Here is a 23,018-nt window from a genome sequence, read left to right as displayed (position 1 = left end):
GTTAAGTATATTCAAGGCCGAGATAGACAGGTTTTTAATCAGTAAGGTAATCAATGGTTATGGGGAAAAGGCAGGAAAGTGGAGTTGAGGATTATCAGATCAGCCATGATCTCATTGAATGGTGGAGTGGACTTGATGGGTCGAATGGCCTATTTCTGCTTCTATATCTTATGGTCTTATAGATTCTTGATTGACAAAGGAGTCAAAGGATATAAGGGGTAGACAGGAAAGTAGAGTTGAGGCCTCTCAATCAGATCAGCCTTGATCTTATCAAATGACGGAGCAGGCTCAAGGGGCCAATGATACAAAACATATCCTTAATTGTGAACCGTGAGGAGGATAGTATAGAATTTCAAAAAGTAAAAGACCGGTTGTTGGATTGGGTGGACAAATGATAGATGAAATTTAATGTAAAGAAATGTGAAGTGACTCATTTTGGGAGAGAGAATGTAGAGAGGCAATATAAAACAAAGGACACAATTCTAAAGGTGGGTAAAGGTGGAGAGGTGCATAAATCATTGAAGGTGGCAGGACAGGTTGAAAGTGCAATTAATAACGCATATGGTATCCTAGGCTTTGTTAATAGGAGCATAGAATTTTAAAAAAAAGTAAGTTATGTTAAAATTGTACAAAACACTAATTCAGCCTCAACTGGAGGTTTGCGCCCAGTTCTGCACGCCACATTTTAGGAAGGACGTGAAGGCATTTAGAGAGGAGATTAGATAGAAGTACTCAAAATTATGAGGGATCTGGACAGAACAGATAGGAAAAAACTGTTCCGATTAGTGGAAGGATTGAGAACCAAAGGGGAAAGATTTAAGGTAATTGGCCAAAAAAAAAGCAATGGCGACATGAGGAAAAATTCTTTCATGAAGCATGTGGTCAGAATCTGGAATGCACTGCCTGAGGGTGTGGTGGAAGCAGGTTCAATTGCGGACTTCAAAAGGAAATTGGATCCGTATTTGAAACGGAAGGATGTGCAAGGCTACAGAAAGAAGACAGGGAAATAGCACTAGGTGAATTGCGCCTTTAGAAAGCCAGTATAGACACGTTGGGCCAAAAGGCCTTCTTCTGGGCTTTAACCATTCTGTGATTCTTTTCTATGGTTCCGCAATTTTCCTAACACAATTGCTTAGTATCCTTTTTCAGAGAAAAGAGCCCCAAATTGTTCGATCTTTCCTGATATCTGCATCCTCTTAATGCTAGTAACAGCCTTGTAATTGTTTTCTACACTTTCTGCAATGCTTCAGTTTCATTTTTATAATATGGAGACCAGTACAGCACACAGTACTCCAAGTATGGAGTCAAGGTTCCACATAAATTTAACATCATCTCCCTGCTTTTTCATTCTATTCCTCTAGAAATGTACTGTATTTTGCTTGCTTCCTTTCTGGCCGAACCCACTTGCATTTCTACTTTTAGTGATTTACGTATCTGATGGTGTAATCCATTACTGTGTGTTTGTAGCAAAACCTTCAAGGACATCTTTACAAGGACATCATACCTTAAAAAAGTCATGACACCTCAAATACACTGAAGGGCAAAAAAAAACATGATTGACTAAAATTTCCTGTCCATTAAGTTGGTGATCCTGGTTGCATTTAATCAATGGGATATTCGAGCCAATCTAATTTTAAAAAAACATTTGATTCACTAAACTGATATAAAAAGATACAGATTGGCAATGTGCATACATCACATGACCATCAGTGAGACATCATCTACTTTGAAAATGAAAAAGAGAAACAAATATTTTCTTAATAGCAAGAGACTAGGAGCTGTGGGGAGCAAAGTCCATGTACACAAATCACAAAAAGCATGTGCACCGGTACAAAAAGTAATCATAAAATAGCTCATGGAATGTTGGCCTTTAAAGATGTTGAACCCTATCTGGAGTACTGCATTCAGTTTTGGGCACCACACCTTAGGAAGGCTGCATTGGCATAGGAAGGGGTACAACAAAGATTCACTAGAAAGCTACCACAGCTTAAAGAGCTAAATTCTCAGGACAAATTTCTTAATTATGGCTTTTATTCAGAAGATTGAAGAGTCATCGAATTGAGGCATTTAAAATGATGGAGGGATTTTATAAGCTGGATATAGTGAAACTACTTTTTCTGGTGGGGATTAATCTTAAAATTAGACCATTTGGGAGTGAAATTATGAAACACATTTTCAGAAAAAGGCCATTAGAAATCTGGAACTCACTTCTCCAAAAGTTTGTGGATGTTGGGTCAATTTCAAATCTTCAAGACAGAGATTTATGGATTTTTTGTTAGATGATATGGAACAAAGGCAGGTAAATGGAATTGATGATATTATGAATGGTTTTGGTAGAGTAGAATACAAAGGAAATGTTTTCTCTTGTGGGAAAGAGCATAACCATCAATGCAAGATAGTCACCAAGAAATCCAATAGGTAACTTGGAAGAAACGTTTTCACTCAAAGAGCGGTAAGAATGTGGAACTCGCTACCACAGGGAGTGATTGAAGTTCAGATGCATTTAAGGGAAAACAACACATACATATGAGGGAGAAAGAAATATTTGGTTACGATGGTAGATTTAGATGAAAAAAGATAGCAGGAGGCTCAAGTGGAGCATAAACACTGGTATGGACTGATTGGGCTGAATGGCCTGTTTCTGTGCCATATATACTATGTAATCCTACATAAAGATCAAGTTGAATGGTAAAGCAGAGTGAAAAGGGCTGAATGGTCTACTTCCATTCCTATGAATTCGGAACTAGCAACAACTTCAAAATGAAACAAATCATTCAAAACAATTTTTTCAACTGCTTTTACTTGCCAACATATTTCTCATTCCGGTTAGAGAGGAGAGGACAAGAGAGGATCTAATAAAAGTGTTGAATATTAGGAAATGGCATTATCTAGTGGAATATCAGCAATAAGGGGGAAATAATTTACCATTAATATTAGAAGCATCAGGAAAAAGTTACACTCTTTCTAGCAAAATATATTAAATCTTTATAAATAACTATTGAAACAATCCATCATAATGAGAAGTTAGATAAAAGCTTGAAGGAGAAAATATTAAAGCATACAGAAAAAGAGCCTCAAGATGGGTTTGGAGTGGATAACTTGAATTTGGAACTATTAACAACACAGGTATAATGGACAGAATTACTTCCTCCTGTGTTTTTTTATTCATTCTTCGGGAATGAAGCATTGCTGTTATTGCCCACCCCTATTTTCCTTTGAGCAGGTGTTGGTGACTGACTTGCACAGCCATTTCAGAGGGCAGTTAAGAGTCAACCAAATTATTATGCACCTGGAGTCACATGTAAGCCAGACTGGGTAAGGGCAGCAGATTTCCTCCACTGAAGGGCAATAGTGAACCAGATGGGTTTTTACAGCAACCTGATAGCATTGTAATCATTACTAATGAGACAAGTATTTTATTTCAGATTTATTAATTAATTCAATTTGAAGTCCTCCAGCTGCCATGGTGGGATTTGATCTCATGTCTTCAAAGCATTAGTCCAGGTCTTACTAATCCAGTAACATTATCACAATGCTACCATCCCCTCATATGTTCAATTTCACAAGCAGCATACAAAAAATTGGAATGAAGTCAATGTCTGTAAAATTAATATACAAAAGTAAAGAAGTGGCAGAGCTATAGCCTGCCTAGCCACTCCCAAAAACTAGCTCTTCTCAATTACCTATTCTGTTGAAACACAAGAGTCATTGAATTTTAGAAAATCTTGCAAGGCATTTTGGGCCCCAAAAGTCTTCTCCTTTCTTTAGGTCTGAGATTTGAGGTTCACTTCAATTTCGGTGCACAACATTGCAATTAGAAATTAGGCTCTGGGAAAATCCAGCTCCCTCTGACAAAATTGTATTAGAGGGAATAAATATATCATTGGAGTTATGTTTTCATCTGGAAAAATACCCAGAGTACAATCAGGTTAATAATTTGTTATGAGGCAAAAATGGTACATACTAACTTATGAACAAGGAGCAGGAGTAGGCCATTTGGCACCTTAAGCCTGCTCCACCATTTAATAAGATCATGGCTGATCTGATAGCAACTTCAAATCTGCATCTTGCCCAGTAACCAATCACCCCCTTGCTTACCAAGAATCTATCCACCTCTGCCTTGAAAATATTCAAAGACTCTGCTTCCAATGCTTTTTCAGGAAGAAAGTTCCAAAGACTCACGAACCTCTGAGACAAAAAGTTTCACCTCATCTCCGTTTTAAATGGATGACCTCTTAGTTTTAAACAGTGACCCCTAGTTCTAGATTCTCCCACAAGAGGAAACATCCTCTCCACATCCACCCTGTCAAAACACCTCAGGATCTTATATGTTTCAATCAAATCGCTTCTTACTCTTCTAAACTCCAACTGATACAAAAATAAAAGCAAAATACTGCGGATGCTGGAAATCTGAAACGAAAACAAAAAATGCTGGAAAAACTCAGCAGGTCTGACAGCATCTGTGGAGAGAGACAGAGATGATGTTTCGAGTCCATATGACTCTTCTTAAAGAGTCATACGGACTCGAAATGTTATCTCTCTTGCAACAGATGCTGTCAGACCTGCTGAGTTTTTCCAACATCTTTTGTTTTCATTCCAACTGATACAAGCCTAGTCTGTCCAACATTTCCTCATAAGACAAACCGTCCATTCCAGGTATAAGTCTGATAAGCCTTCTTGGAACTGCTTCCAAAACATTTACATCCTTCCTTAAAAAAGTACTTAAAAACAGTACTCCAGATGCAGTCTCACAAGTGCTCTGTATAACTGAAGCATAACCTCCTTACTTTTGTATTCAATTCCCCTCACAATAAATTAGAACATTCTATTAGCTTTCCTAATTACTTGCTGTACCTGCATACTAGCCTTTTGCAATCCATGCCCTAAGATACCCAGATCCCCAGAATTTCAGAACTCTGCAAACTCTCACCATTTAGATAATATGTCTCTCTTTTATTCTTCCTGCCAAAATGGACAATTGTACATTTTCCCACATTATACTCCATTTGCCAGACCTTTGCCTACTCACTTAACCTATCTATATCTTTTTGTAGCCTCCTTTTGTCCTCTTCACAACTTACCTTCCTACCTATCTTTATATCATCAGCAAAGTTAGCAACCATCCCATCCATCCTTTCATCCAAGTCATTTATATAAATTGTAAACAGTTGATGTCCCAGCATTGATCCCTGCGGCACACAGCTCGTTACATCTGGCCAACCTGAAAAATCCCATTTATGCCTACTCACTGCTCCCTGTTAGCCAGCCAATCTTCTTTCCATGCCAATATATTACCCCCTATACCATGAGCTTTTATTTTATGCAATAACCTTTGATGTGGCACTTCATCAAATGCCATTTGGAAATCTCAGTACAGTACATCAACCACTTCACCTTCATACACAGCACAGCCCTCAAAGAACTACAATAAGTTTGTTAAACCTAATTTCCCTTTCACAAAACCATGTTGACTCTGCCTGATTACCTTGATTTTATCCAAGTGCCCTTCTATAGATTCTTTAATAATGGCTTCTAACATTATTCCCTATGATAGATGTTAAACTAACTGGCCTGTAGTTTCCTGCTTTCTGTCTCCCTTCCTTTTTGAATAATAGAGTTACATTTGTTATCTTCCAATCTACTGGGATCTTCCTCAAATCTAGGGAGTTTAAGAAAATTAAAGCTATCAACTACCTCACTAGCCATTTCTTTTAAGACCCTATGATGAAGCCCATCTGGACCCGGGCACTTGTCAGCCTGCAGCTCCAACAATTGACTCATTACCACTTCTCTGGTGATTGTAATTTTCCTGAGTTCCTCTCTCCCTTCCATTTACTGATTTATAGCTACTTCTGGGATGATATTTGTATCCTTTTTGGTAGGAATTCATAAATTTCATCCCCTTACCCATTTATTTTTTTAAAACTATTGAACAAAGTTCAAGAGTATTTGGAAAGAGGATTGTTTAGGGCCAATGGCTTGCAGTGAGGGTACAGGGAGAATCCAAAATCACTTTGAAGTTAAGCTTGGCCATTATGGTTGGAAGCAATCAAACCCCAAATATGGTGGGTGACTAGCAGACCCAATAGAAACTTGAGTGTGTTATGAAAATATAATCATTTTCATAATATTATTGTGATTTATTGTAAAGGTACATTAATGGTGGGGTTTGGATTAGTTTCCTGGTGTGTAGGTATGTCTGTGGGGGAACTTAAGTGAATTAGAGATAGCTCGTCTGGAGCTTTTGAGTGCTCAAAAGGGAAGTTATGTTTGAAATGCTAAATACAGAAACATGGCTGAAGTTCTAGAATGTGAAGTGTGAGGAACATTTGCATTTTTAAATAAACCAGAGTAGTGGATTTCAAACAGATGGTAAGGTGTTACACCTAGCCAACAGAGGCTAAGCCAAACAATATGTTTATTTTTCCCAAAGATAACTGATAATATGAGTACTATGAAAGATTATATTATGGAAAAAGTAAAGTTGCAAAAACATATTGGAACAATGGAATTTACATCAAAAAGGGAGAAACATGTATAAATGAGGTGAGTTTATGTGTAAGGAGGAAGGCATTCTATGATCTAACACAAGTATGGAAAGCATCCAGCTTCTGCATTAAGTTGCTGTCCACAGGAACCAAAGTTAAGAAAACTTTGAATCTCCCTGTCCAGGGTATTGTGTGCTTTTCCTGGATCTGTTGAAATCTATGTTGTTTTACTGCTGCCTTAATGGAGGTGTAATTGGGATTCAGAGTAATTAGGGGAGCTAAGAGTTATTATAGTAGTAATTTGTAGACCTATGCTTAAAATCTTTCTACTATTAATAAATATTTAATTTTTTTTGTAAAAAGCCTCAAAGACTCGGTGGACTTATTACTACTGAATTCAAGGCATGCATCTCAAAATAAAAATACAGATTGTAAAACAGTTGTGGCAGCGGTTCCAAGTTTCCCTCTGGGATTTGAGCAGCTCAGCATTTAACATCTGCTGTGCCATAACAAGTGGGAAAATTCTTGATGCAGAACTATAAATCAACTGTCAAAACTAAAAAGCAAAACATTTTTTATATTCTCAAATATGACAGATTGAAACATAGAGACATAGAAAATAGGAGCAGGAGTAGGTAATTTGGTCCTTTCAGCCTGCTCTGCCTTTCAATATGATCATGGCTGATCCTCTATCTCAACGCCATACTCTCCCACTGTCCCCATACCCCTTGACACCTTTAGGGTACAGAAATCTATTTTCTTCTTAAACAAATTCAGTGACCTGGTCTCCACAGCCTTCTGTGGTAGAGAATTCCATAGGTTCACCACCCTCTGAGTGAAGAGGTTTCTCCTCTTCTCAGTCCTAAATGGCCTACCCTGTATCCTGAGACTGTGAGACCTTGTCCTAGACGCCCCAGCCAAAGGAAATATCATACCAGTCTGACCATCACTGTCAGAATTTTATATGTTTTAATGAGATCCCTTCTCATTCTTCTAAACTCCAATGAATATAGGCCTAGTCAGCCCAATCTCTCCTCATACGACAATCCTGCCATCCCAGGAATCAGTCTGGTGAACCTTCGCTGCACCCCCTCTTTGGCAAGTATATCCTTACTTAGGTAAGGAGACCAAAACAGGACACAATATTTAGGTGTGGTCTCACCAAGGCCCTGTACAGCTGCAGCAAGACATCCTTGCTCTTGTACTCAAGTCCTCTCACAATGAGGGCCAACATACCATTTGCCTTTTTAACTACTTGCTGTACCTGCATGCTTGCTTTCGGCAATTGGTGTACAAGGACACCCAGGCCCTTTTGTACATCAACATTTCCCATTCTATCACCATTTAAATAATACTCTGCCATTGTGTTTTTCCTACCGAAGTGGATAACTTTACACTTATCCACATTAAACTGCATCTGACTTTATTTGCCTACTCACTCAGTGGGTGGAATTCTCCCCAATTTGCACTAAGTGCAGTAGTGGATGGGTAAACAGTGTGCTGCCTGCCGATAGCGATGGCAGGTTTTCACTCTGTATCATCCCAAGCCTGCCTCATTATTTATGCACTCCCAGGAAACATGCTGTACCACGGTTGGAAGATTGCATTGAGAAAGTGGGACAATCAAAATTGACTTGCTAAGAGGACATTGGCAAGTACTGTTATCAGAGAGAGCAAAGGATATATTGACTTTTGTGACACCAGAGGGGCTATATCAGTTTAAAGTCATGCTGTTTGGTATGAAAAATGCACCTGCAACATTTCAAAGACTGACAAAGTACATGCTGGACAGAGCAATTGTGCTCTTTATATTGACGACTTGAGAGTTTTCAGTCAAACATGGAAGGAGCATTTACAACATCTGGAAGAATTGCTTTGTTGATTATAAGGAGCTAATTTGTTGATGAACTTGGCTAAAAGTGAATTTGCAAAGCGCAAGTTACATATCTAGGTCATGCCATTGGACATGGTAAGGTGGCTGCAAGAGAAGTGAAAGTCAAAGCAATCATAGATTTGCCTATGCCTACAACAAAATGAGAAGTTTTGAGATTTCTGGTCATGAGTAAATTTTACTGGAAACGTGTTAAATCTTAAGTGTGGTTGCTCCATTGACTGAACTATTAAAAAAGAGCAAAAGGTTTCAATAGACACAGGAGTGTCAGAAGGCATTTGACAGTTTGAAAACTATATTGACTATGACGCCAGTTTTGGCAGTACCCAAAGATGCCAAGCAATTTAATTTGGCCGTTGATGCAAGCGATATAGGCATTGGGGCCGTGCTGTTACAAGATGAAGAAACTGGAATTGAGAAACCTATAGGCTGTTATTCACAGAAGTTGAATATACAACAGAGAAGATATTCAATGATCGAAAAGGAGACTCTGGGCCTGGTGTTAGCATTGCAGGATTTTGAGATGAATGTAGCAAACAATTCGTCAGAAACAATTGTTTATACAGGCCACAATCCTTGGAAGTTTCTGGACAAATTTCGAGACAGAAGTATAAAGCTATTCAGATGGAGTTTATTTTTGCAATCATTTAATCTACAGATTATACATGTGGCTGGATGAGAAAAATCTAATTGCAGGTGCAATGTCAAGAGTTTGAAGCTCAAAGGGAAAATCGGACATTTAAAATACTGGACACTGGACTGGAATGACTTCTGTTAATACCAAGGATTTGTATACATATTGTTCTGTTCATGCATGTATCTGGTAATGTAATAGTGTGAGTATACAGATAAGTATAGGAGGTAATGTAAGATGGGTTAAGAAAATGAAGCCGTCTTTTTAAAAATTATGAAGGTTCATTTTCCCGAAGCTAAGAAAACTCATTTTCAATATCACTGTCCAGGCTATCATGTTGCTTTGAAAAAACTCAGCAGGTTGGCAGCATCGGCGGAGAAGAGTTGACGTTTCGAGTCCTCTTGACTCTTCAACAGAACTAGGTGAATCCATGGAAGGGGTGAAATATAAGCTGGTTTAAGGTGTGTGTGGGGTGGGGGGGGGGGGGGGGGGGGGGGGGCGGCTGTGGGTGGGGGGTGGGTGGGGGGTTTGGTTGGGGGGAGAGAAGTGGAGGGGTGTGGTGTGGTTGTAGGGACAAACAAGCAGTGATAGAAGCAGATCATCAAAAGATGTCACAGACAACAGAACAAAAGAACACATAGGTGTTGAAGCCGGTGATATCTAAACGAATGTGCTAATTAAGAATGGATGGTAGGGCACTCAAGGTATAGCTCTAGTGGGGGTGGGGGGAGCATAAAAGATTGAAAAATATTTAAAAATAATGGAAATAGGTGGGAAAAGAGAAATCTATACAAATTATTGGAAAAAACAAAAGGATGGGGGAAGAAACAGAAAGGGGGTGGGGATGGAGGAGGGAGCTCAAGACCTAAAGTTGTTGAATTCAATATTCAGTCCGGAAGGCTGTAAAGTGCCTAGTCGGAAGATGAGGTTTTGTTCCTCCAGTTTGCGTTGGGCTTCACTGGAACAATGCAGCAAGCCAAGGACAGACATGTGGGCAAGAGAGCAGGGTGGAGTGTTAAAATGGCAAGCGACAGGGAGGTTTGGGTCATTCTTGCGGACAGACCACAACTGCTCTGCAAAGCGGTCGCTCAGTTTACGTTTGGTCTCTCCATTGTAGAGGAGACCACATTAGGAGCAATGAATGCATTGGACTAAGTTGGGGGAAATGCAAGTGAAATGCTGCTTCACTTGAAAGGAGTGTTTGGGCCCTTGGACGGTGAGGAGAGAGGAAGTGAAGGGGCGGTGTTACATCTTTTGCGTGGGCATGGGGTGGTGCCATAGGAGGGGGTTGAGGAGTAGGGGGTGATGGAGGAGTGGACCAGGGTGTCCCGGAGGGAACGATCCCTACGGAATGCTGACAGGGGGGGTGAAGGGAAGATGTGTTTGGTGGTGGCATCATGCTGGAGTTGGCGGAAATGGCGGAGGATGATCCTTTGAATGCGGAGGCTGGTGGGGTGATAAGTGAGGACAAGTCGTTAGGTTTGTAATGGATATTGGTGGAAATTCCACCAATATTCCACCAATATCAATTACAAACCTACCAACTCCCACAGCGACCTCGACTACAGCTCCTCACACCCCGCTTTCTGTAAGGACTCTATCCCATTCTCTCAGTTCCCTCGCCTCCGTCGCATCTGTTCCGATGATGCTACCTTCAAAAACACTTCCTCTGACATGTCCTCCTTCTTCCTTAACCAAGGTTTTCCACCCACGGTCGTTGACAGGGCCCTCAACCGTGTCCGGCCCATCTCCCGCGCATCCGCCCTCACGCCTTCTCCTCCCTCCCAGAAACATGATAGGGTCCCCCTTGTCCTCACTTATCACCCCACCATCCTCCGCATTCAAAGGATCATCCTCCGCCATTTCCGCCAACTCCAGCATGATGCCACCACCAAACACATCTTCCCTTCACCCACCCCTATCGGCATTCTGTAGGGATCGTTCCCTCCGGGGCACCCTGGTCCACTCCTCCATCACCCCCTACTCCTCAACCCCCTCCTTTGGCACCACCCCATGCCCACGCAAAAGATGTAACACCTGCCCCTTCACTTCCTCTCTCCTCACCAACCAAGGGCCCAAACACTCCTTTCTAGTGAAGCAGCATTTCACTTGCATTTCCCCCAACTTAGTCCAATGCATTCATTGCTCCCAATGTGGTCTCCTCTACATTGGAGAGACCAAACGTAAACTGGGCGACCGCTTTGCAGAGCAGTTGCGGTCTGTCCGCAAGAATGACCCAAACCTCCCTGTCGCTTGCCATTTTAACACTCCACCCTGCTCTCTTGCCCACATGTCTGTCCTTGGCTTGCTGCATTGTTCCAGTGAAGCCCAATGCAAACTGGAGGAACAACACCTCATCTTCCGATGAGGCACTTTACAGCCTTCTGGATTGAATATTGAATTCAACAACTTTAGGTCTTGAGCTCCCTCCTCCATCCCCACCCCCTTTCTGTTTCTTCCCCCTTCCTTTTGTTTTTTTCCAATAAATTATATAGATTTTTCTTTTCCCACCTATTTCCATTATTTTTCAATCTTTTATGCTCCCCCCACCCCCACCAGAGCTAAAACTTGAGCGCCCTTACATCCATTCTTAATTAGCACATTCGTTTAGATAATATCACCAACTTCAACACCTGTTTTCTTTTGTTCTGTTGTCTGTGACATCTTTTGATGATCTGCTTCTATCACTGCTTGTTTGTCCCTACAACCACACCACCCCCCTCCACTTCTCTCCCCCCACCCAAACTCCCTTCCCCCACCCCCACACACACCTTAAACCAGCTTATATTTCACCCCTTCCTTGGATTCACCTAGTTCTGTTGAAGTGTTATGAGGACTCGAAATGTCAACTCTTTTCTTCTCCGCCTATGCTGCCAGACCTGCTGAGTTTTTCCAGGTAATTCTATTTTTGTTTTGGATTTCCAGCATCCGCAGTTTTTTTTGTTTTTATCATGTTGCTTTGCCTGGGTCTGTTGAAATCTATTTGTTTTTACTGTTACCTTAACAGAGTAACTGGGAGCCAGGTTAATTAGGGGTTTTAGGAGTTATTAAATTAGTAATTTGTTAGCCTATGTATGTGCTTGAAATCTTTTACTAATAAATATTTAATTTAGCTTTCTAAAAACCTCTGGAACCATGGTAGTCTTATCACTTCTGAATTCAGGGCATGCATCTCAAAATAAAATACAAATTGCAAAACAGCGGTGACCAAGTTTCCCTTGTGGATTTGATCTGCCTGGCACACATCATCTGCCACGTCATAACAGGGGAGAACGTGCAAACTCCACACAGACACCGAAGGTCAGGATCAAACTCAGGTCCCTGGAACTGTGAGGCAGCAGCACTAACCAGTGCGCCAGCATGCTGCTCACTTACTTTCTTATGCCTTTAATTATGAAGCCTAGGATTAATTATGAAGCCTAGGATCAATCTGCCCTGCCTCCTTTAATGATTTGTGCACATTTTGCCCCAGGTCTCTATTCTGGCACCCCTTTAAAATTGTACCCTTTAGTTTATATTGCCGCCTCTTGTTTTTCCTACCAAAATTTCTTTGTATTTGCATTAAATTTCATCTGCCATGTGTCTGCTCATTCCTTGGTATCAGCCTGTCTAGTCCTCTTGAAGTCTATCTCTAGCTTCTTCTGAGTTCACATTAACTGAGATGTTTTTTGCACCAAGAGGAATTTGGCCCTTGCTCCCAAGAGCCAAATGCAGCAGTCAAACTCCAACCATGCCATAAACCTGGTCTGCTTTATGTCCTAATAGCCCTCAATCTTATGCTTTGCTCTCATTGCTCCTTCAAATATTTAATCAGCTCTTCAGCACATCGACTACATAATTCGTTTCATGTCATCCACTAACAAGTTTATTGTTGCAGCTTTTCATCTCCATTGCAACAAAATTTAAAAAGTTTAACTATTCCTAGATTGTAATTTTTGTTACATTCTCACCATCTTACTCCTTCACACTATTCAACCATATAAGCACTTTTACGTCCTTTAAATACTTTTCTGTAGCAACAATGGTAACAAAGTGGTTTAAATTTGTTGCCCACATTTATCACAACTTTTACACAAAAAAACTTGATATCAATTTATGTATATATGTTCAAAGAACCTTCATATAACATCCCTTCAATATGGTGGCTACAGCTGAGGCTTCAGTACTAAACTCACATTACCTGTTAATGATAGACTTTAATTATTTTCCAATATTTCTTTGGCTAAATGCAATGCCAAATGTTCTACTAAATCATTGGGTGTATTCAATCCCCACTCTCTCAATGGCACGTGCAGACTAACTTGAAAAATAATTCTTGCTCCATCCAAAATTAGGTGCCAAACATGTCACATCTTATTTAACTACATATCTATAATGGATTAAAATTTTCTATGTATGTTGCACAAAATACTCCAAAGTTATCCACCTGAAAGTTTCTCTCCACTGATGCTGCCTGACCTGAGTAATTCCAGCATCCAGTATTTTGCCTTACTATTATGTGATAGTTGCACCTGCACATTTCTTCCATTAGATGAAGCTTTTTAGGCATCATTGGCTACATATTCCCATATTTATATCTAGTCACACTAATGCCCCGTCCTCTTTATCATGACTTTGTGGGCAAAATCATGGGAAATCCTCTAGTAATAAACTGAAAATCTTATGTCTGTACACACTTCCTGTCTACAAAGTCTAAATTGTTCTTACACTTCTGTCAATTTCCCCTGTTTTTCTGTGTCCATGTTTAAAATGGAAATTGCTTGTGTCAACTTTTGGCACTATAACCATCTTCCCTTAATGGTGGCACTATAGCACCTTAGTCCTGTCTCTCTCAACTCATACTGTTAAGAAACCCCTCTGTTTCAACCAATTCTACTTCCCAAATTGTCCTAAGTTTTTCTATTTACCTATACATAATAGTCAAGTATTATATGAAAGTGTGGTCAGAAAGAATGACTTTAAAATGGGGACTGAATTAATTCTGTATGCCCTGATCTCCCATCCTCAAACCCTACTTCACCTAAACACTACACTAAGTCTGCACTCACTGGGTTGAATTTTCACCTTCAGCTTGGGAAGCGAGAGTCACGTTCCCAACGTCAGAAAGTCAGCCCATTCACCTGGAATTTTGGTCGCCAAGAGTTGGGTACCAGCTGGCGTCATGGGCACCACATTCCAATATAAGCCTGAGGTGGGCAGATGCAGAGGCCGGCAGGTTAGACTGGGACATCAGCCCAGTTATCCACATGACTGGTAGGTCCTCTTGCCTTTGTATTTGGAGGAGGCATTTTAAATGGTGATCCCGATGTTACTTTAAGTGCATGTGGGGTCACAACCCACCACTTTTTCCACCAGGGGAAAATGGCATCTGGCAGGAATGGTCTGGCAAGTTTGAAATTGTGGCCCAACAAGCCTCCAGTTTCTGCCTTCTGATGCGGGTTTGCTCAGCGTCAGGAGAGGACATTTCAACCCACTAAGCAACACAATAGAAAACTGAATTATTTAACAAAATTTAAACCTAAATTCAATACATTAACTACTTAAAAGTGCTTCATTTGTTAGCACTTGAGGGCATCCCGAGGTTGTGAAATGTGCTACATGGATGCATGCCTTTGTTCATCTCGTTACCACAGAAGATCCATTAGTCGACACACAAACACACATTTCAAAAAAAGTTTTATTTTTAAGTAAATATTTATACATTTTGACTTAACAGACATTAATTTAGAATTATGCAGACTCTTCTGAAAAAAATATTACAACTGATTTGAAGCTTCATTAATGGGCCTTGACATTTAAATATTATAAAAATAAGTCAATTTTACATAAGTGTTTGTGTTTTATGAACTGAACTCTTCATGCAACATTTAGTAAGGCAAAGAAACAACTCTTTAACAATTCAACCAAGCAGCTATCCAGGAAGGCAAAATCAGTTGGCTTTTCATAGCTCAATATTGAATACAAATTATAGTGTATGAGATTATTTGGTTGTAAACTAGAAAGCAAAAAAGAATTACATTTTTTGTCACAAACAGCTCAAATTATCCCCAGTCAAGTGAGTTAAAATGACATTATTTTGTTTCAAGTAATACCATATAGAGACTACAACAATTTACATGTATTTATAATTTGGAAGTTTATCAATTTTATGGAGCATGGAAAATGGGTCAGATTGTTTAACTTGAAATAGTGTTTTATTAAATGTCATTACACCATACAAAAAAATAATTATGAACATAATTCAGGTTGTGACGGCTTTGGAATAAGTCACATACCAAATTGGATAAAAAGTAAAAACTGGACAAGTTTACAAGATTAATTTGAAAAGAGACAATATCCCTTTTAAGAACCATTTGTAATTAGACTGTAGTTAATAACTACCAAAAATTAAATCTACTCTACCACTTTATATCTTTTAAACCTTTAGTACCATAAAATGCCTCATCAAGTTATATTCTAGCTTTTACATCTGTACCACAAATACAGAAGACCAATTTCTGCAATAGTTAAAAAGGTTTAGCCAAAATTATTGGAAGTATTTAAGGGACCATAAAACAGTCGATATTATACATTTGGTAGTTTTAAACTTCAGCCCATATAATAGCAAAAATAAATAGGGTCTCTTTAAAAATATCACTGTTTTCTTTCCAAATCCCAATTTAACAGATAGCAAGCTCTGTATTCTCATTTCTCACTTGTCATATAATGACACATTTCACTTCACTACCAAAATTCTATGTGATCTGCATAAACGTCTATGTTTCGTGCATTGCAATCTTAGCACTGGAGAAAAAAAAATACAGGTTAAGAAAATCCTTGGGACACTAAAAATAGTGTGTTAATATGTACTGCTGTGATTTGTTTTGGAAGCAGTATACATCTGACGTTTGCATAGTTTTTGCTAATGGTGCTATGGAAAGTAAAAGTTGCAATGCTAGCTGTTAAAATATTACCAGTTAAACATGTAGAATGTCATTAAGTTATTCAGCACAATACAAGTGAATACAGAAGACTGCTGAAAATATATCAGCAGCTGGACCAATTTACTTCAGTACACCTCAATCCAAACAACAGAACAATAGAGTACAACACCAAATTAACTGGCTAGAAATTTCTTTTACAATTTGGAGAACACAAATAGCATCGAGAATTGATTAATTACACCCATGACATCTTAGGTTGGTGCTTAGATCTAACTGTGCATGTTTCTGCATGCATATCTCCCCAGACAGTTGTGTCCAAAGACTTGTTTCTATAAAGTCGTACTTTACCATGCCTTGAGTACTTCAGTACTCCTCTCAGGAAGCTAAAACTTTAGTATTTCCTGGTTCTCAAAATAGTTTATAAATGTCTGATCATATCTGAGAATATGTAATGCTTCAGATTTTTTCTCCCCAATGTGAACAGAAAAACATCAATTTTTGGAGGGGCTGAACAAAGGGAAGTTGAAAATTGATCCCTGTAACTCAAAAATGACAGTTGAGTGTGATTTACAGGAGAACAGACAACAGTTCCCTCATCTTTGAGGTTGCTACTGCTGTTCTTTAATTTCTAGCCTGCTTATTGATTCACAACAATCAACTGTAAGCACAATTCACTAACTTATTAGCAAAGATTCCCATAATTTCAAGCCCAGTGAAAGTATATTTTATCTTTGTACAATTTGATTCCCTATTCCACAAAATTATATCTGTGAATTCAAGTTGAAATAACATTTTAACATTATGGCTTCAGAACATCTACACACAAGCACACAAATAAAGATCACTTTGGCAATAAAATATACATAGGTACAAATTTTTTGTTTCTCAATTTGCAAACCTTCACGTAAACAATGATGCAAGCAGCTCCTAGCATTGTTACATTTTCATAGCAGTACATATCTGGGGACATTCAAAACATGCATTAGAGTGTATTACTGCAAAACAGCTATTGATAAAACAAATGGCCACTCTCACAGAGAGGGAGGATATTGTCAGGGAGTGAAATAAAAGGGAATGGATAAAGATACTGGGCTACTGACATTTGTACTCTTTAAAATCTAAAAACTTTTAAGACTTGTAAAAAAAACCTTTCCCCCACTGATGTGCTGACAGATTGCCAAAGATATACTATTACTAAAAACAGAAGTTCATTACATGAAATTCTGTTCTAGGCAGCCAAAAAATGCATTCATCCTGAGAGCAATACTTCAGGTAAGGAACACATGGATTAAAAGTCTAAATTTCAAAGAAGCAACACTAAATCTGAAGTGAGAAAATTTATTCATATTCACAGCAAAAATAAAATCAACAAAAGGGCTCTTTCATGAAAGATTTTTTGACATTAAGGTGTGCAACACCACTGAACTGTTTAGGTTGTCGGGCTGCTTAACAGCCTTCACCAATTTATAGGTTAATGGAAAGCATCTAATAAGCTTCAGTACAATAGTCTGGTTACTGGGAACCCATTTATGCAGCTCTTTTTTGAGCCGATTCCTTTTCCCAATCCCAACACATTTATTAAAATCTTCATTAAATTGCAATCATTTCATGTACAGATCAACACTTCTGCACTGATGTGAAATTCTACTTCTTGGGAAACAAATGAAGGAAAAAGCAATACAAAGTTAATGTTTATACACCATTCTAGTGGAATTGTAACCTTTATTCTGACCAACGTATACTGATTTATTTTGATTAAGCATTTAAAACGCAAGTACCTAGTTTTCAAGTCATAACCACCAAAGCATCTTTTTTAAAAAAAAGCCTACTTCTTTTATCTTGCCAAGTTTCCCTCATTTCTCTCGTGAAGACACCCTTCGATGTCGTTCCATGGGCACCAGCTGGTCTCCGGTACTTCATCCAAGTCGCCATTACTCACTGTGAGCCTTTGTAGTGACTGTCTGCAGGTTATTTCACCAAAAGCAGCTTCATATTTGCATCCAATTTTATCCTCATCCATCGCTCACACATGCATATTTCAACCAACAACAGCCACTCGATAGCATCAGGGGTGTGATCCCCTCGGCACGCTATCCCTACCACCCCTTGGCAGCTTATCTCTACCTAACCCAGGGAAGAAACTACCCTTTATAGTGCCATACCCAGCTGAAATTAGCTAGCTTAGGGATCAAATCTGGACCCCACCACCCCCCACCGATCTTCATGGCTCAGTTACACAGTGGAAAAATTCAATTAGCCATCTGGGGGAGTGGGGGTGTGGGAGGGGCAGATGAGGCTCAATTAAGCATTTCTACTGTAATCCTCGAATCTCAGAAGTTGCACCCAATTATGTCAGATTAGAAATGCTAGCAAAACAATTCAACTATTGTATTATTTATATATGAATAGCCGGGAGAAATTTTCCAGAACCTCTTTTCGGTTATTGCACATAAACATTATAGTTACAGAGATTCTGGGACTGATATCAGTGTAAGTTAAACAAAATAAAAGCAAAACAGGCAAAACCAGGGTAGAAGATTTAGAAGTAGTAGAAATGTTAAAGTCATTTGATCGACATTCAATGATACTTTTGAGAACAAAAATCCTCAGTAAATATCAGGGCAATCTTCATAATTTCTTTCCCAGTACTTCCCTGTATAAATCCAGTCTGTTGTTCGTGTGTGCTGATTGATTTCCTGTCGGAACCATCTGTGGAAAAAATTAAGAAATGAAAAAAAATTTAATCAGAACTTTGTTGTAAACAAACATTTAGATAATGCTTCTGAGCAAATTAAATCAAGGTTTTGGGGGGTTTTTCCCCTTTGCCTCATTCTGATGAAAGCCCTGCAGCAAATTCAAATCCCAATCAAGCCAGGTTTCAAGTAGTAGAGCTTTGCTCAACTAAACCTACAGATGCCATTTCTATTAGAATATACATTACTTGTCCCTCATTTTGGTTATGTGCAATATTGATCTGCTTAAAGCCACTCCCCATGTTGACCAATGTGTATTTCAAAGTATACTCATCTCTCTTTAAATAATGAATGTACATGATGGTATATACTTTAATTATTTCAATACGTTCAAGAATAGACTTCATAATGCAAGGATTTAACATTCATTGCAAAGAAATTAAATTCGCATTTCAATGTATGCAGGTTTAAACTATTTTTAAGCTTATTTGCATGTTTTCAAGTTTATGTTGATTCTAGAGGAGGGTTCAAATGCTTTACAGCACAAAAAATAGGAAGTTAGGGATGAAAAAGGAAGTCACCGAAATTCTCAAGCTGAAGGTAATTTATCTGTGGAAACAATTATCAGTAAAGGCTGCTGGAAAAGGCAGAATAAATGGATTCAAGAGAAAAGTGGCAGAGTTTCTAGCAGGAGTCAGTATTGAAGGTTTTAAGGCAGGAAGGTGGAGCTGTTCTATCAAAATGATTTAGGAATGCAAGAATGTGTTCGATCTTTCCATTCCCAGAATAAACATCAGATCCTACATTAATCTCAGACTTGTTGGGCACAAGAAAAAGCTATTGGACCCAAAGATTCTTAGGTTTTTAAGTGTATGCTTCTTCTGGGAACCTGTGAATTGGGAACAAACTAACCTGGTTCTCCATTCCTCTTCATTTTTGGATCTGTCTTTACGAGCAGCCCGTTGTTTTTCTTCTAACCTTTCTTTCTCTGCACCAGCAAAATCTGTCAATTTCACATTATGTTCAAAAAAATGATGACTGGAGTTAAGCTGTAGTAATTTGCTCTTGTTCTTGATTTATCTTTGTATTAGCATGTTGGCATTATTATCAAAAGCATTAATTACATTTGAAACTTAACACAAGGTTACCACACACATTTATCCCATAAGTTTTTGCTGGGCCTAATATCAAAACATATTTTTGATTATGATCAAGATCCTTGGTTCTACATTAATCTTTGATCATGCAGTAATAACAGAAAATCTAAGACAACTTAACACTTTCTAAAGTATTAATTAGATCATTTGATCAACTTTAGGACTGTATATTAGAACACTATCATGAACCCTCCGATCAAACTAGTTGAACAAAATATATTCTAACCCTGATAAGCGCCAATTTTTAGATTTATGCACATACCCATATTGCCATTTTCCATAGCTCGGATATCTGGTCGAAAACGACAATCTGTTGGAGCTAAAACACTCTTCATTTCTTCATCCAGTTCATTCAGCATCATTGCAAAGTTAGTGAAATTATACATCTAGAAATAGAAATATTTTGTCTGCTATTATGTATTGTACAGCAATATAACAGTGAAAAGTTAAAAAACATTTTGCTGGGTTTGACATATGTATTCCCCAGAGTAGCTTTTAAACTAAAAATACAAGATTTTAAGTTTCTCAGAGGCATCTTCAAATTAGCAGGCTCCCTTTCAGGTTTTCATATGGAAAAATGTATCAAAATATTGACCCGCATACAAATAAAGTAACCACATTCATTATTCCAAGTTTAGACTCTGAGTTAATTTTTAAAAACAGCCTCTAAAGGCATTTTTCAGCAAGTGAAATCCAGTTTTTCTACTTGTACCCAAGTGTAGTCTTCAGGTAAAGCAGGATTGTAAAAGTGGGGAGAGCATAGGCTTAATTTTGTCCCCCATTTCTTTTGAAATATACCTCCATTATATTTATAATGGAAATATGTCACACTGTAATTACACGTTCTTCAGTGGTTGTGTTTCAGCAGCTATACCAGCATAAGGGTACAATTACAGCATAATAATTTTACTTAGAAAGCTTCCATATAAATGTGGATATATGAATTTCTAAAAGAAAAAACTGACAAGCAGATGCAAGAGATTTACTATGTCAAGTTGATCACTATGGCTGATCACAATAGTAAGCAGCATTTTCAAACTACTAATTAATCAGTTACTGTGCCTGTTCTCACAGCCTCTCCTCTTAACATCTGTGATTTAACTATTAGCTGCTCTTTTTGTTACTTAAATGTATTCCCTAACCCACTTCCTGAACAGAATACTACCACCAGCAAAAATATTGAACAGCTGAGAAACACTGATTGGTATTTTAAACAACACAGCAGTAAACAATTGTAAGATCTTTGATTTAACAATTCAATTGATCATTTATTCTTCAGTAATAAATTAGCTCAGTGCCAACTTTAGCTTTTTAAACATAATTTACCATTATCAGGAAGTTTAGTGTATTATACATTTACTGATCTTATGTTTAAATTGTGAATTAATGTTTCTCAATTGTTCAGCAGTTAAATCATGTTCTGTTCAGTGTCAAAAGGAGCACACGCAGGTTGTGCATCCATACACATATTTTGCTGTGTGTTACTTAATTTCAAACTTTCATTCTTACCTGAGAAGAGTGTGAAGGCCTTGCTGCTATCCTCCAGAGTAGTTTGCTTCCAGGAATAACTTGTACAGTTTCCTGAATTTCAGGCATGTCATCAGCTTCGTCATTTTCGGCTCGTACATCATCTTCTAGCTGAATCACATCAACAATGTGTTTTGTAAAGGTGTTTTTGAGAGAAAGAGCACATTAATAACCCATTCATTCACAGCAGAAACTCTTGTGCCCAATTGAAAAAAAAAATCAAACTTCCACTGTATAATCAAAGCAAAGCTTCTCTATATCATGTGTGGGCTTGTAGTTTGTGGGCTAAGGGCAGTATGCCTATCAGCAAAGCTTCACACCACAAATAGCATAAGTTCCCCAGAACATGAATTGAGTTTGTTTTTAATTAATGTGTAGAGGAGAAAAAAATAAGACATCAGTACCAAAAAAAAGTTAGATTTCCTTAGGGCCTGTACTATTCCTCTTTTTTTTAATCCATTCATGAAATTTGGGCATTACTGGATAGGCCAGCATTTAGCACCCATCCCTAACAGCCCTTGAGAAAGGAACTGCCTTTGATACTGATGTCTTTTTTTTTAAACCTCTACACATTACAAAAGCAAACTCAATTCATGTTTTGGGGAACCTACGCAATGTGGTGTCCAGGACTGCAGCAGTTCAAGAAGGCAGCTCACCACCACTTTCTCAAGGGCTCCTTTGCTGTAACTTTGACAGATGTTCAGCAGAAATACCATTTACATGCATAAGTTGATTTCAAAGTTAGAGTAGCGGAGTGAGAGAAGCTGCAACAGGTGACATCTGTTTTCATATATATAAAAATAGCAGTTATGTAAATTAAGATGTACAATAACCTAGTGCACATCTCAAGAAAAGCATACTTCCATAGTACACAAAGGCAATAAAAAGAGCTTACCTCCTTAAATTTCTTTTGTTCTCCACCCTTCTTATCGTTTTTCTTGTAGGTCTCATATGTGTTAGTGTCCACACACCACAGACATTCAGTCCATTTGCCATATATCACACACACCTTCCTTTTACTGTGAAGGAAGAAAATGCACACAATATGGTTTTAGTTTAATGAGGAGGCACAATATGACATTAGGAAAATAAACCTGAACCATTTACAGTAGACAATTTTTGCCTCCATTTATCGGGAAGAGAGAAAGTGAAAGAAAAAGAACGTGCATTTACATAGAATCTTTCACAATGTCCTAAAGGTTTTACAGCCAAATGAAGTATTTTTCCAAATACAATGACTCACTACTTGTAATTGTTAAAACATAAAACACATCTGTGCATTTCCTTCAAACAAACCTTTTGTCCTGAATGTATCCTTCAACTCTGTGCAGTTCTTTTCCAAAAAGTCCACATGGTTTAAAATGCAGCCAACATTTTTCACCAGTACTGCAAAGGGAAACAAGATATAACACAGAGTTTCAGAAAGGACTCAAAAATGTATACATTCCCCTGAAAGAAACTGTTATTATAATATTTGATTTCAGGTCAGCTTTGTAGTAGAGGTGTGGAATTAATACCCAGTCATTCTGCATCATTTGAATGTTATATTGTTTCAGCATGAGCTTGAAATTAGTTGGAAGAATTATCCTAATGCCAAACAGCATTTGTGGATTAAAAATTCAAATATAGAATTCAAGCAAATTTACATCCATCTCTTATTTAATGAACACACAACTAGCAAGAGTCTTCCTGAAATATGAAGTTA

General features: G+C 38.3%; 1 protein-coding gene across 7 annotated transcripts in view; it reads right to left on the bottom strand.

The window, feature by feature from the left end:
• Window positions 1-14,672: 14,672 nt before the first annotated feature.
• Window positions 14,673-23,018, bottom strand: part of LOC121287096 (oxysterol-binding protein-related protein 2-like) — a 74,079-nt gene continuing 65,733 nt past the window's right edge. For all 7 annotated transcript variants that reach the window (XM_041204621.1, XM_041204625.1, XM_041204624.1 and 4 more), the window contains 6 exons: window positions 22,610-22,699; window positions 22,209-22,332; window positions 21,296-21,424; window positions 20,049-20,172; window positions 19,542-19,632; window positions 14,673-18,645 (listed from right to left, as the gene is read on the bottom strand). In XM_041204621.1, the coding sequence (XP_041060555.1) occupies window positions 18,543-18,645; window positions 19,542-19,632; window positions 20,049-20,172; window positions 21,296-21,424; window positions 22,209-22,332; window positions 22,610-22,699 (661 nt within the window). In that variant the 3' untranslated portion in view covers window positions 14,673-18,542. The remainder of the gene's footprint in view (window positions 18,646-19,541; window positions 19,633-20,048; window positions 20,173-21,295; window positions 21,425-22,208; window positions 22,333-22,609; window positions 22,700-23,018) is intronic.

The sequence above is a fragment of the Carcharodon carcharias genome, chromosome 14 (assembly GCF_017639515.1).
Source record: "Carcharodon carcharias isolate sCarCar2 chromosome 14, sCarCar2.pri, whole genome shotgun sequence".
NCBI lineage: Eukaryota > Metazoa > Chordata > Chondrichthyes > Lamniformes > Lamnidae > Carcharodon > Carcharodon carcharias.
The sequence above is the reverse complement of the archived record's forward strand: the minus strand, read 5'-3'. Positions and strand labels throughout refer to the sequence as shown.